Here is a 14,154-nt window from a genome sequence, read left to right on the forward strand (position 1 = left end):
CAACCTTCACTTCCCTCGAAAGTGATTCCTTGGACATCTTCAGTTAAAGATGGCGGACTTAATCACTTTGGCGACATGTTCTCTCAATCAGTGGGTGTTGGATTGGGAGGGTAACTTGAGGAGAATTCGCAAGAGTATCATTCTCGCCAAGGAAGCTGGAGCTACGCTTAGAACGGGCCCTGAGCTCGAGATTACAGGCTATGGCTGGTATGTCGGATTCTGGCCCAGTTTGATACTTGATAACAAGGCGTTACTAACAAACTGAATAGTCTTGATCATTTCCTTGAGGCTGACGTATACGAGCATTCCTTGGAGTCACTCCTCGCAATCTTGACTGACACCGAACTCCATGGCATTCTCATCGACGTTGGTCTTCCTCTCATGCACAGAGGGTGTCGATACAACTGCCGTGCTATTATCTTGGATGGAAAACTGCTCTGCCTTCGCCCCAAAATCTATCTTGCCAACGACGGGTATGTTTTGCTGTCCATGCCTAGGCTAGATTGCCTAGCTGATATGTTTGTATAGCAACTTCAGGGAGAACCGATTCTTCACTCCTTGGAACAGGCCGAGATATGTTGAGAAATACAATCTTCCTCCTGCTCTTCAGAAGCACCAGGGCGTTCGACAAGTCCCCATTGGTGATGTTGTTCTGTCTCTCAATGATACAACTGTCGCCGCCGAGACATGCGAGGAGCTCTTTACCCCCCAGGCACCTCACATTAACATGTATGTTTTAATCACCCAATAGCTCAAATTATACTAGTGGAGGGATCACCAGCTATTGGACCTCTGGGTTATGACTGACTTTTGTCCAGGGCTCTCAACGGCGTGGAAATCTTCACCAACTCCTCTGGCTCTCATCACACACTAAGAAAGCTTGATGAGCGTATTGCTCTAATTTCTGAAGCAACTCGCAAGAGTGGTGGTGTATACCTCTATGCAAACCAGTCTGGTACTTTTCTCCAACGACCGCCTCAATCTTGCTTGGTCTGACGATTCTCTAGGCTCCGATGGAGACAGGCTTCTCTACGATGGTGCATCTCTCATCATGGTCAATGGCTCGATCGTGGCTCAAGGCTCCCAGTTCAGCTTGGACGATGTCGAAGTTGTTACCGCGACCGTTGATCTCGAGGAAGTTCGCGCTTATAGATTCGCCCCATCTCGCAACTTTCAGGCTGTCCAAGCTCCTGTGTATGAGAGAATCGAGGTTGATTTCAGCCTGGGTCATGAGGATCTTGACCTCCTTCGTGCCCCAACAGCTCCTAGACCAGCCCGTTATCATGTCCCCGAGGAAGAAATTGTACGTTCATCCGTCAGACAGAACTTGGTTGGAGTAATTCGACTGACTTGAGATATAGGCTCTTGGCCCAGCTTGCTGGCTTTGGGATTACCGTACGTTTGTCCTTGTCGCTCTGGCCGCCGGAGTTTGACCTCGAAAGAACTGAAAATACTAACTATTGGGCAGTCCGAAGAAGCAGAGCATCTGGCTACTTGGTCCCCCTCTCAGGAGGTATCGACTCCTGTGCAACCGCCACCATTGTATTCAGCATGTGCAGACTCGTAGTTGAGGCTATCAAGGCTGGTAATGAGGAGGTCATCGAAGACGTTAAGAGAATTGCTGTGTTCTCGGATAAGCTCCCCGAAACCGCCGAGGAGTTCTGCAACCAGATCTTCCACACGGTGTACATGGGTATGGAGAAGCAGAGCAGCAAGGAGACTCGACAGCGCGCAAAGGATCTTGCCGAGCGTATCGGTAGTTACCACACTGACATGAACATTGACGATACCTTCCACGCCACCAAGAACTTGCTCACTCAAGGCACAGGATTCGAGCCCAAATTCAAGGTTCATGGCGGATCAGCGACTGAAAATTGTACGTTCTTTTACTCCTCACAATGCATGTCAAACCCCTTTTTAAGTGATATACTAACTCTTGCAGTGGCACTGCAGAATATCCAGGCACGCAGTCGCATGGTCATCGCCTATTACTACGCTCAGATGCTACCAACAGTTCGACAGCGACCAGGAGGAGGAAGCCTCCTTGTTCTAGGATCTAGCAATGTTGACGAGTGTCTCCGAGGATGTGAGTGTGCCTTCAAGAAGGGTGTTGTGATCTTGACTAACGATATCTTCTAGACCTTACAAAATACGAGTAAGAGCTTCGCCCGCCGTATACACTTGATGTGAATCATGCTAAGAGATGACCAGCTGTTCTTCCGCCGATCTCAATCCTATAGGTGCTATTAGCAAAAGGGATCTCAAGAGTTTTATTTCATGGGCAGCCAATAACTTCGACATGCCGATTTTGGAAGAGTTTATTCATGCTACACGTACGAAATCTATCACGTGGTTGGGTTAGAGAAGACTAACATCAACATAGCCACGGCTGAGCTAGAGCCTATCACCGAAAACTATGTTCAGTCAGATGAGGGTATGTGATCATCTCCTGTTGTGAGTCCACTCATTGACGTCTGCAGTTGATATGGGCATGACCTATGACGAACTAGCTCGTTTTGGAGTAAGTGAACCATCTATGGATGAAAGGCAATGTTGTGATGAAACTGACACCTTGTTGCAGCGACTACGTAAGGAGAGCAAGTTAGGGCCGTACGGCATGTTCCTACGACTTGTCGAAGAATGGGGTGGAGAGGGCAAACTGAGCCCACGAGAAATCGCCACTAAGGTGAAGCGTTTCTACCACTTCCATTACATCAACCGGTAAGCAACGTTCCTATGGGAAAATGGCCCTTTACTAACAAAATATAGTCACAAACAAGCTGTAGCAACACCAGCTGTTCATGTGTAAGCGGGCGTCTTGAATCGTGTATTGTGTTGAAGATGTTGACTTTTACCCAGAGAAAATTACTCGCCCGACGACCACAGATTTGACCTTCGCCCTTTGTTCTACCCACCTGCCTTCCAAGGCTGGTCCTTCCAGAAGATTGATAAGCGGGTTGAGGCGCTGGAAAAGGCTCTGGAAAAGAAGAAGGCTACAAGTGCCTCGCAATAGAGTAAACTCTTGTTTTGTGTTTGATGCAAACATGACTGTATAGTCAGCCATAAGAATAGAAAAGAACAAAGCTCAGGTGTTTCCATTGCAACTGAGCAATCTGTTTTTTTGCCAGTTTAAACTACAAGAACTAACTACAGGTCTCGTGGTCGAATTCCCTGACCCTCGGACTCAAGAAGTGCTGGAAAACGGTATACTTAGTATTATGGGTCTATATAGTTCAAGCCTAAGCTTACGCTTCTTGGCCCGAGGCTTGATAGTGATGCTATAACTTACAATGAGATCCGTCGCAGAAACCGTAGGAATGAGATACGGTCTCGGGAAGTAAGGAGAATGAGTAATGAAGATAACAATTGTGAAAACATGAGTTTATGATTTGTCTATCTGGCTTTATGTTTGCTTGTCTGATGATTGTTTATCTTTGATATACCAAGCCATAGAATGTTTGGTGTTGACCTAAAGGGATAAACTGGGGTTGGATCGAATTGATCAACATTTCAACGTGAAATCGCCTCAGTGCCTAGCAAATGAAGGAACAAGAATAAACCAAGGTAAAACATGAAACTGCAAGATAAAAACATCTCAGATACGGGTATAAAAACGATGCTACTTTCCATCTTGAAGTCTCCTCTTCTAAGCCACACATCCCCCTATCAGTAGGACAGCAGAGGACCACTTAGTACTTTGATCTATCTGCCTACGTCTATAGAACATATCTCCCCTCTCAGCTACTGGGGGGTCTCTCGAGCGTGTGCAGCTTGAAAGAAATGGATTTTCCTAAGATTGTATAAGAAAGCATGTCTTAACCAGTGACTATATATATACAATGAGTCTCTACTATATATCAGACGGTCATTTCCCGAGTTTAGCAAGACCTTCCTCAATGTAAGTCCCTGAAGCTCTTATCTACATTCGATATCTGACCAGTAATGCTTCCAGGGCTCAGTGCCAGGGATGATCGTTCTCAATCAACCTGATGTAACAGCGAGCTTCTTTTCAGTACCAGGCTCGAAGTGCCTAGGTAGCTCCTTCTGCCCGGTTCACAAAAAAAGGTAATCGCCAACTATATAATAAGTCACAGCCTTCTGAGTAGGGAAGAGCTGTTAAATATGTTACAGGCCCCATGGTCCTCAGTTTGCTACAGATCAAGCTTGGTTGGGGAAGCGACTAGAGGTTCTGTCGGGAAACAAGGACCACGAAGCCAGCCCTTCAAAGAAAGCGTTGTCAGTCATTGAATGATACAGGACCACATAGAAACCGCCATGTCTGTGCTGGGGACTTGTGCTGGGAGCTAGAGCCCTTGCTAGCTGCCACAGTAATACAACTCAAAAAGCATCAGCCTGACTGAAGATTGCAAATGTCGTGAACTATTCATCAGCCTTCTTTTTATGTATCTAGGCAGCATCTACATCTTTCCGAGAACCAGGATAAGTATCACCAAAGGAATGGTTCGTCGAAAGGATACTAAGAGGACAGTAGTTTATACCTCAGAAACTCAGGGGTAGAGAAGAGAGCGCATGGGAAAACAGCGATTACAGTAGCAACCCTATCTTCTTCGGTGTCTCGAGATCACATCTGTTCTCAACATAATTTTCACTATGATTCAAATAAGAATTTGGTTAGAATTGAGGCACCGCAGTAGATCCTAAGTGATATGCATACTAAACACATCTGCTTAGTCTTCACTTGGGCCCATCCAAGGAAAAGGATAGCCAGAGCCAGTTCTCGGGAGTGAAAAGTTCTGTAATCAGCCATATTTCGCCTATAGGAGCTTTAGCACTGCGGCTTGTGCCTTATGTGACAGCTTTATGTGTATGCCTTAACTAATATTGTGATGAGAAGTATTGACAGTGAATCAGACTGATATCGTGCCAAGCTGCCTCCCTCATCCCAAGTATAAATACCCCCTTTCTCTCCATCTGACTTTCCTTTTATCCTTTCTTCCTTTCATCTCTTCATCATTTCACAGAGGTTGTCAGCCCTGCTCTCGAACTCCTCCAGGTGAGCATCGGCCATAGGCTCGACATATATGAATGATCACCAAACTAACAATGAGCCCATCAGGTCTTTGCTTCATCTCACAACAAACCTTTCATTCAATATCACCATGCCGAACTCCGAAATTGACCTTGATCTCACTGAGATCCATTTTGACTTCTTCTGCAAGGTCGGGGGCACGCCCCAAATGCTACACGCATTGATTGCTGCTCAGGAGGATGATGTCAGGCGCTGGTCTTCTTGTCCTTCATTTGGACCCTTCATCCAAAAGCTCTTCGTCCAGTCTCAGAATGTCTCTCGTCTTGGACCTGTTCATCCTACTGGTCGCATAGATTTCGAGAATTCTCGGTGCTCCAGCAGCTTCACCCACATGCCTATTGGAACTCCCGTTGATGGTGCAGCCTCTATCACCCTCCATAGCCCATCAGATGGCGAGCCTTTTCCCTTCCCCATCAGAGATATTCTAGCCAAATTTTATGAATACGGCCAGTATGAACTCCACAAGGTTCGAATGGCAATTCGCTTCGACGACAAAACAATCAAGTATGTGGATGTACAGGCATTTCCATCTGAAAACTTTCCCGAGGCTCGCAATAAGGGTCAGCTCAAAAAAGTCAACATTGTTGATAGCTTTGATGAACGACGTGATGTGGTGGCTTGTGGCCGTGGTTGCATGAAACTCGACATTCCAACTGCCTTCAAGGAGCATCTTGAAGTTCTTGAGAACCGAATGAGGGACAACGGCTACAACATCAAAATTCATATCCCAGATGACATCATCAAGAGCGAACTTGAATGGTTTGAAAGTTGGAACAGGTGTTTTAATGGCGATTCTAACGATGGTTCTTTCGACTTGGGTGGTTATATGGAGGACGCCTACTTTCTACCCTTGATCGAAAGTGCAGTTTTAGGCACGATCAAGAATGGAGAGTTTGCCATATTTGAAGTAGACGATTCAGGAGGCATTTCCTTGCGCGAAAATCACAAAATCGACGATCGCTTCCTCCCAGAGCCGGCAATTAAAATGGAGTGAACTGTTTCAGTCTCAACTCTCGCGGTAACCGACCTGCAAACTGTCTGTTGGACAAGGCATTTTCGGGCCCTGGTACTGGTGATGAATGTCAATTATATCTATGAATATTGACGCTTACACTGATATCGAAGACGTGCTCAATATGGGATGATAAAGATAGCAGATATAGAAAAGGGGCGACCGGTTTGGTGGGCAGTGGCGGCGGAGGTTCTTTTTATGCAAACCAGAAAATAGGTGATGAACAATAGCTCTTATTTGAAGCAAATTGAGAGACCTAAGCTTACTTACGCACCGTATCCAAGGCCTTCCCTTACATATATGTGCGCTTGACTGCTTGAAAAGTGTCTGTTCTACCTCCAGTTAAACTCAGAAGCCAAGCTGAAAGTAGACTATGATGCCTTGGAAAAGGGGAGTAATTTTCTCATCTTTCCACTTCTCGCCACCTTCTTGAGCTCTTTTTCATTCTTCCTCCTCAGCCTTCCAACAACCTCATCGTGATCCTTCTTAATGGCTTCAACCTCAGCCTCGTGCTGTTGCTTCAACTAGACAAGATGTTAGTTTACCTGACAAGCTCAGAAAGAGAGCGAGTGGTACCTGGCCTGCAATAAGCTTTGCACTTCCAGATTCAATCGCCTGTTGACGAGATTGCTGGATGGTGAAAAGTACATCTTCATGTGAGAAGTTTGTCCCGTTTTGCTGAAAACCTTTCATCATTGTTTGTTGGATCACCTTGGAGTAGATGAGCGACCAGTGTCCGATCTCGAGTGCACCTTGGCGCATGAGTTGAATTTCGTTCAGAAAGTCCTACAAAGTTCAGTTCTGTATACAGTCAAGTGGTTTATGGGACAGTTTACCAGAGTGCCTCCAAAGGAAAGCCCATCAGGAATTCCTGTGGCTATTTCCTTGGACTCAGAACAGCTCTCAAGAAACGATTGCATCTTTGCGAGCATCTCGTTGTGATGAATGGCAGCATTACGAAGACAATCTATGATCCCATGAAGCAGCAATTGAACAGGCTGCAAGACTTCAATGCATTGTTTCTGTACCGATGAGTCAGTATTGTGTAAATGAGGCAGGGACAAGGACATTACCAGTTCATTAGCTTGCGTCGAAAGCTTCTGAATATCAACCTCAGCCTCCTCCTTACGTCTTCTATACTCCTGGCCTCTCTCAAGCTGATCTTGCATGTTACTCTGCGCAGATTGGAGATCATTGCTCGCCCAAAGGTTGAGTATCCACGTAGCAGCCATCTGACCTCCAGCCACGAGCATCTTTCCACCGATGTTTGCAGAACCAGCAGACTGAATGAGGCTTCCGATTTGGTTTGCTAATTTGTTCTTTTGCCTGGAAAGATCCTCTCGCCGGGCTCGAGCGGCATCTTCGTTTGCTTGAGCTCTATCTTGGTTGTAGATCTGGTCGTTTATCTCGGTCTTCAAAGAACCGATCTCTTTGTTTGTTGCGTTCTCTTGCTGGTTCATGATATCTATCATCATTAATCAGCCTGTAAAACTTGTAGGAATTCTGTGGAACTAACCCTTGGTCTTGCTGATACGACGACTGAATTCGTCGACGGAAGCACGCCAGGCTTGGAGACTCTTGTCAAGCTCATCGCATTGTTTTCTGCATACTTCCGTTGCGTTTGTGAGCTTCCTGAGATGCCTATCGAAAGATGCTTTCTCGCCGGGGACACCAAATGTACTTTGAAGTGCGTTCAGCTGGTAGCCAAGAAGTTAGCATTAATACGCCATGAGCTGGCTCGTTACTTTCACCGTTCCCGTATCCTGTATCATGGATTTGGTCTTCATGTATATACTGTAGAAAGCTCCGTGTGTTTCCACCAGTTTGTCGAGTCCCATATGGCAATGCTCAGCCAGGGCTGTAGACAAGTTGTCGCTCCTGATAACAGCGTTAGTTAGTATTCCAGTTTCCCAAGACAAAAGTGCTTATTGGTATAAACAAAGTCTCTTACCCTGGGAAGCCATCTGCGTCTACTAGAAAGACAGACGTGGCATTGCTTGTCGTAGAAATGTAGAGACACAACTGAAGCTTCTGAGTGAGCAACTCGGCTCTGATCAAAGGCTCTAACAGATTATCACGAGGTCCTTGAGACATCTCGGCCGGGAACCGAACTAAGCTGCCCATGATGGAGCTGGCGATATCGGATTCTCTTAAGAGATTGAGTACAGCAGACAGAAAGTTTAAAAGGCGATTAAGTATCCATCGATAGAATTTCAGAGCCTCAAACAAACAGCTTTATCCCAGAAGCACCGACTGATCTTAAGAGGGGTTACCCACGTCCATGAAGTACCTTAATGTATATGTGCCAACGTTTCATCTGCACCTGTTTCTTACTAGGGAGTTCCATATGCAAGCTAAAGGCAGTTTTAACCCTCGTTGAGCCTATCCCCGCTCACGATAAAAGCCAAAGCCTCGTTCGGAGACAGGGGTCGACTTATGCATGGTAGGCGCCCGCATTTTAGTTTTCAGCTCTTCCCAAAGGAGGGCCTGATAGGTTATACAAGGGCAGCATGCATGCAGTATTGTCTTGGTTACTCTAGGAGAGAGCCTACCGAGTCTAAATAGTGTATGGGTTTATCAGGCTCGGCATCGCATTTCAAGAATAGCCGAGTAGTTTCAACTCCTACCGTCAATCCTGGCATTGCAATCAATCCGACCATTGTATCCAGTTACAAAACTTGGCCTCAATAACCAAAATGTCAACTTCGGGAGGGATCTCGTTGGACCATTTTCAGGCTCGGTTGACTGTGCTGCAAAAGCAGCATCAATCCCTCAAAGCAGCCGACTTAGAAATGCGAGCTACACAATCCGAGCGATGCCGTTCCTCACTTGAGAAAGCCGTCAAGAGTCTATTCCAAGTCATAACTCTCGTTCGCAAACACGATAAACGTCTAGTTACATGGCACGACCGCAGTCCACATCTCAAATCAGCTCTTCGTTTGATCGGCATTGATAGGCGAACAGAACATACCGTGAACAAGACTACGGCGAAACTCAAGAATGGCGTACATAAAGTCGAGACCCAGTTTGAATACGCCGGGCAGATCATAGGAGAGAGTATCGATGATACCACACGCTTCCAGAAGGACTTTTCGCAAATTAGTCACTCTAGAGTTGAAGAGAACCTTGAAGCTATGAGAGCTGCTGAAGCTGAGCTGAAGCAGGAGTTGGAGGACCTCAAATATCAGATTCAGAACCAGGATGTGGAGTGTTCTGGGGCAATGGCAGAGTTGACACAGCAGATTCAACGACTTGAGGAGCTCACGGCAGATCATGACTCTGCAAGAGCCTGGAAAAATACGTGGGGAGCGGTGAGATCGCCACGCGTGTAAGAACCACTTGATCTCTCGCTGACTCTTCGATCTTCAGGTTACAGTAATTGCGGCAGCGGGAGCTTTTGCAATGCCAGTTATTGGTATTTCGGTAGGAATAGTAGCCGGTGTCAAAACTCTGTAAGTCATCCAAACTACTCTCTATGGCCCTCATTGACGAACTGGTACCTCTCGTAGTATGAATTCCGAGCAACAAGAAGCCCTAAGAGTACAAAAGGAAGAACACGAGCTTCTCGTCCGAAGCCACGACTCAGAACTGAAGTCACTTGAACTCCAAATGGCACAATCAGGTCGTCACCACGACAGCTGCGCCTATTACATGGATCAAATCAAGCAGATCCAAAGCGCAAACTTGACTATCCGTCAAGAATCAAGCAAAGCGTTCAAGACTCTATGTGAAGTGCAGATGGCACTGGAAAAGGCGAGGCTCAACATCTTTGAGATATCACAAGAACTGCAGGAGTGTCAATATGAGAAGACCAGGCGTGGGATGGCGGCGAGATTGAATGGGATCTTGCAGAACATTCTGCAATTCCCTGCAAAGGCGAAGCTGAAGGCTATTGATCAGAAGCTCATTGAGCAGGCTACGAGTGGAATACGTTCTATTTCTGGTGCAACAGCTGAGGTTATGGCCATTGTGGGTGAGTGAGACAATGGTCTGATTCTAGACTCTTATCAATTGCACTTCTCGTGAGGGGTCTTGGTGAAACTGAAGGCTGTCTTCACATTTGTGTTTGTGTTTAAGTATGTCTGCCTGATCGGCGCAAATGATACCCTATTGGAAAAGTAGCATCTTGTACCTCGCATGGGTGCTTGCACAATACCCATGTCTCTATCTAATAAAACTCGGCCTAGATTGGTCTGTCAGTCTCACGGGGTCTTTGAAGCCCCAGCCTGCTTTTCGGCCAGGTCGTTGTCTCTGTAATGCCAATACATATGCACCTCGCTAGCATCTTCGAGGCAATAGGTGCATTATGCTAGCCCTTTATGAGGGCCAACAGCCAAAAATAGGAACTTTGCACAAGAGCATGCAAAAGGTAAACCGGGCTTTGATTTGGTACTGAACTGTCCATCAGTCACAAAATTGCATCACCAACTCAAAATGGCATCGTATAGTAGTCGGACGATCCATTCTCTTACAGGCGGGATCAACGCAACGGATCAAGCATCTGCAGAGTAAGCAGCTGCCGATGCCGCCAGACCAACACTAACAAGTTGTTCCCAGTATCGTATCTCTTCATGGTCTAGGAGGCGATTGGAATCGTACATGGAGCTCCTTCGGATACTGCTGGCTCAAGCACGCCCTCATACCCAAGTTCCCATCATGCAGAATCCTCTCTCTCAACTACCCAGATATGCTCTCTATTTTGTCAGCACACCCTCCTGACATAAACGGTCTAATTCACGATATCATCAGAGACCGTCGTCAAGGGAACCGCTCAAAGTCACCGATTATCTTCCTCGGTCATAGCTTTGGTGGCACTATTCTGAAGCAGGTGTATGTTGCTACACACCCTTCCAACACAGACGATGCAGACTACAAGGCTCTTCATGGCCATATTCGTGGGTATGTGTTCTTTGGGACAATCCATAAAGACAGAGACATGAGTCGGGCTAAGCTTGAAGTTCCCGAGTTTTGGAGAGCTTTGAGCCGCGGGGCTTCAGGTACATTGGGCGGCCACTCTCATGAGTTGGAAAAGGCAATGTATACCACCTTTCGTGTGAACCATGCCTTTCGTCGTCTTGGTGGAGAGAACCTCCTCATCAATTGCTTCTACGAAACCAAGGGGCCCGGCGGACTGAATGTCAGTGAATCTTGTCACTCATATTCCAGATCTGAAGCTAACATGAGCCCAGAGACGTGTTCTTATTACTCAGGATGAATCAACTCTGGTCGCCCGTCCTGTTCCTACCATGCCCTTGGATCTCGACCACCAGTCCCTCGTATGCTTTAAAAGTCCACGAGATGAGAACCTCGCTCGTGTACTCGACGCTCTTGATTCGTTCATGATTCGAGCCATGGACGTCGAAACTCGACTGCATAGGCCGATCGCGCCTGAATCTCGAGGTCTATGTCTTTTGTCACTTGATGGAGGCGGTGTCAAAGGATTGTTTAGCATCATCATCATTGATCGGCTGATGCAGGAGACACGACGCCTTGAAGGCTCTGGTGCAGAAAACAAAAAGCCTTGCGACTATTTCGACCTCATTGGCGGTACAAGTACAGGAGGCTTACTAGCTATCATGCTCGGTCGGCTTCAGATGGACACTCAGCTCTGTATTCAAGCTTACAAGTCACTGTCCAAGGAAGTGTTTTCTAGGAAATTCAAGGTGCCCTTCCTAGAGAGCTTCCGCAAGGCCAGCAATGTTGCTCTAAGCTGGCCATGGTTTGATGGCGATAAACTCAAAGAAGCCGTTTGTCGTACCGTCAAAGAGAACCTTCTTCCCAGTGACTCGGCTATGCTGAGGCAAAGTGGCTGTACAGTGGAGGACCTGACTCTCATCACTGACATGAAGTCTGCCACGTACTCTTTTGTCTGTGCCGTGCCCAAGTACGAGGAAAAGGTGAAGCGAATACGATCATACGAACCCCTCGACCAACAAGCAAATGCTCCAGCTGAAAGGTTCAAGATCTGGGAAGCAGCACGAGCAACATCAGCAGCGCCAATGTATTTCCCACACATAGAAGCGGGCGGTGTTTCCTATTTCGATGGTGGGCTCGAGAGCAATAACCCCGTCATTGAAGTAATCGAAGAAGCCAAACAGGAGTTCCCGGATGATAAGATCTCCACTGTGATTAGTGTTGGTACTGGTGCATACCAAGCCTCAGACGCAAGCGCAGGACTTGCAGGTTTCATGAACTACATGATTAACATGGCCACGAGCACAGAGAAGCATCATAGAGCTGTTCTTGAAGACCCGAGATTCGCAGATATCAGGAAGGAAGGGTACTTTCGACTCAACGGGACACTTGAACTCGGTGCCATTGACCTCGCCGCTGTGGAACGCATGGATGAGATTGAACGTCTGGCTGAGGCCTATCTGAGCTCCAATGAGGGTCAGCAACAAATTGGCATGTGTGCTGAACGTCTGGTTGAGAGGGCAAGACACCACTGAGGCTTGAACGAGGTCAGCATGTAACTTGCATTTGGTCATACAGACAGCACATACGACCATACCTACCAGAAAATACGGGATCCCGTCCGCTCTCCCATAGTCAAGCTGGTAAGGGGCGGATTAGTAGTTGGGTCGGTGACGACCAGCGAATCCCCGCTGTTGTATGTAATTTTTGGCGATGAAGCTATCGTGAGAATAGATTTTTACTGTGGGTTCATGGTGGGGGCGGATTGAGCTATGCATGAGGCAGGTATCCGTACAGCTCCAGACATTCATGGAAAATGCTCAATCTCTTGACCATCATCGAAAGGACATCACTGAGTTCACTTTACGGCATGATCATGTAACAGAAGAAATATGAGATACTCTAATTTCTATCGTGGAAAAGACACTATCGCAACCTGGATATCATAAGACCCTCTCTGAACAAAGAAACACTCGCTGATGATGTACAATACAAACAACACAAACACAGGCATCGACTAAGCAGATGCTGCTACAGAAGCCGAAGCAGCCGATGAGGATGACGCACCAGCCGTAGCATTATCTCTCTGAACCTTCTGCCAGATCGACATGCAGCTCATGACAGCCATCAACGCCCACAACTGGCCCAACTCGCCTGTAGCACCGCTTCCTCGGAATTGAAACTCTCCAACACCCGACAAACTCTTGAGGCAGTTTGTGCTTCCCCAAACAGCAACGACCTCCTTGCCGTCGCTGGTGTAGCCCTCTCCGTTGGTGCTACCATCGTGAAGATCTTCTTCGCTGGAGGAGTATTCCTCTTTGGTGTTTGTGCTGCCAAGACGGACGAGCTTGTATCCGCCCCAGCGTGATTGACCAACGCTCTTGACTTCAGCGCCTCGAGAGCGTCGCCATTCGAAACGCTCTACGCGCTGGTCCAGGCCATGGCCGACCTGGATAGCAAACCAGAATCGTCCCTTGAGTCCTTTGGGACGACGGAGGATCTCCTCTTGAGGAGCATTACCAGAAAGTGAAGGTAATGTGATTAAATAATCATCGCGCAGGCTCGACTGTCTACCAGAAGCAGCCAGTGGTGGTGAGTCGATGGATGATCCGCTGTGGAGGATGATGTCGCCGTATAAGCCCTTGGCGAAGTTGAGTGTGTACATAGGCTCGCCGTTGGGGCCACTAAGAAAGAGTTTCATGCGAGCAAAGCAGGCGTATTTCCTCCAGCCTGATTCATATGAGACGCGGATGATGGGTGGAATTCCCTTTTCGGTTCCACCAGCTGAGAGCTGATGAGATTGAAGTGTTGAGTTTGAGTGACCCATTGTGAGATGTGTAAGGTAAGAAGTTGGTAGTTGGTATAGAATGATAAAAGATGTGTTTGTGTAAAGTGTTTATGATCAAGTCTTTGTATTTGATTGTCTTGTTCTCTTGAATCGATATCATTCCTGTACCTTGGCAATTACTTCATCTTATATACCCAATTGCTGTGATCCTTCTCCTTAAAGGTGAGCGCTGCATTGCTACTGTTTACGGGAAAGATCTGCAGATCTCCACGCCGCTGAGGCACTGCCGCAGTCTTAGCTCGGTATTAACGATTGGTTATGACGTTTTTAGGCGCCCTTGTAAGGCTGGCGGGTTGGTCAATTTACCTTTAGGGCTTATATCCGGCGCTC

At 47.0% G+C, this 14,154-nt stretch overlaps 6 protein-coding genes and 1 non-coding gene across 7 annotated transcripts; 5 read left to right on the forward strand and 2 right to left on the reverse strand.

Annotated features, from left to right (window-relative positions):
- Positions 1-49: 49 nt before the first annotated feature.
- FPRO_04298 (uncharacterized protein) lies at positions 50-3,013 on the forward strand (the record flags this gene model as incomplete). Its single annotated transcript, XM_031229792.1, has 15 exons — positions 50-207; positions 270-473; positions 529-729; positions 819-955; positions 1,008-1,303; positions 1,362-1,395; positions 1,469-1,876; positions 1,943-2,086; positions 2,140-2,155; positions 2,212-2,333; positions 2,384-2,434; positions 2,481-2,521; positions 2,582-2,721; positions 2,770-2,805; positions 2,860-3,013. 15 exons carry the CDS (start codon positions 50-52, stop codon positions 3,011-3,013), a joined length of 2,142 nt encoding a protein of 713 aa, XP_031079994.1.
- Positions 3,014-5,120: 2,107 nt separating this feature from the next.
- FPRO_04299 (uncharacterized protein) lies at positions 5,121-6,044 on the forward strand (the record flags this gene model as incomplete). The annotated part of the gene is made up of 1 exon (XM_031229793.1): positions 5,121-6,044. One exon carries the CDS (start codon positions 5,121-5,123, stop codon positions 6,042-6,044), a length of 924 nt encoding a protein of 307 aa, XP_031079995.1.
- A 389-nt stretch (positions 6,045-6,433) lies between these two features.
- On the reverse strand, positions 6,434-8,186 carry FPRO_04300 (uncharacterized protein; the record flags this gene model as incomplete). The annotated part of the gene is made up of 7 exons (XM_031229795.1): positions 6,434-6,586; positions 6,639-6,848; positions 6,899-7,084; positions 7,136-7,527; positions 7,579-7,759; positions 7,814-7,940; positions 8,014-8,186. The coding sequence occupies 7 exons, from the start codon at positions 8,184-8,186 to the stop codon at positions 6,434-6,436; spliced, it is 1,422 nt and encodes a 473-aa protein (XP_031079996.1).
- Positions 8,187-8,758: 572 nt separating this feature from the next.
- On the forward strand, positions 8,759-10,043 carry FPRO_04301 (uncharacterized protein; the record flags this gene model as incomplete). The annotated part of the gene is made up of 3 exons (XM_031229796.1): positions 8,759-9,373; positions 9,432-9,514; positions 9,572-10,043. 3 exons carry the CDS (start codon positions 8,759-8,761, stop codon positions 10,041-10,043), a joined length of 1,170 nt encoding a protein of 389 aa, XP_031079997.1.
- A 453-nt stretch (positions 10,044-10,496) lies between these two features.
- FPRO_04302 (uncharacterized protein) lies at positions 10,497-12,511 on the forward strand (the record flags this gene model as incomplete). Its single annotated transcript, XM_031229797.1, has 3 exons — positions 10,497-10,570; positions 10,620-11,199; positions 11,252-12,511. 3 exons carry the CDS (start codon positions 10,497-10,499, stop codon positions 12,509-12,511), a joined length of 1,914 nt encoding a protein of 637 aa, XP_031079998.1.
- Positions 12,512-12,563: 52 nt separating this feature from the next.
- On the forward strand, positions 12,564-12,679 carry rrna48. Its single transcript, XR_004093511.1, has one exon. It is a non-coding gene; the product is annotated as a ribosomal RNA (ribosomal RNA).
- A 314-nt stretch (positions 12,680-12,993) lies between these two features.
- FPRO_04303 (uncharacterized protein) lies at positions 12,994-13,803 on the reverse strand (the record flags this gene model as incomplete). The annotated part of the gene is made up of 1 exon (XM_031229798.1): positions 12,994-13,803. The coding sequence occupies one exon, from the start codon at positions 13,801-13,803 to the stop codon at positions 12,994-12,996; it is 810 nt and encodes a 269-aa protein (XP_031079999.1).
- Positions 13,804-14,154: the final 351 nt, after the last annotated feature.

Source organism: Fusarium proliferatum (assembly GCF_900067095.1).
Source record: "Fusarium proliferatum ET1 genome assembly, contig: FPRO_scaffold004, whole genome shotgun sequence".
Lineage (NCBI taxonomy): Eukaryota > Fungi > Ascomycota > Sordariomycetes > Hypocreales > Nectriaceae > Fusarium > Fusarium proliferatum.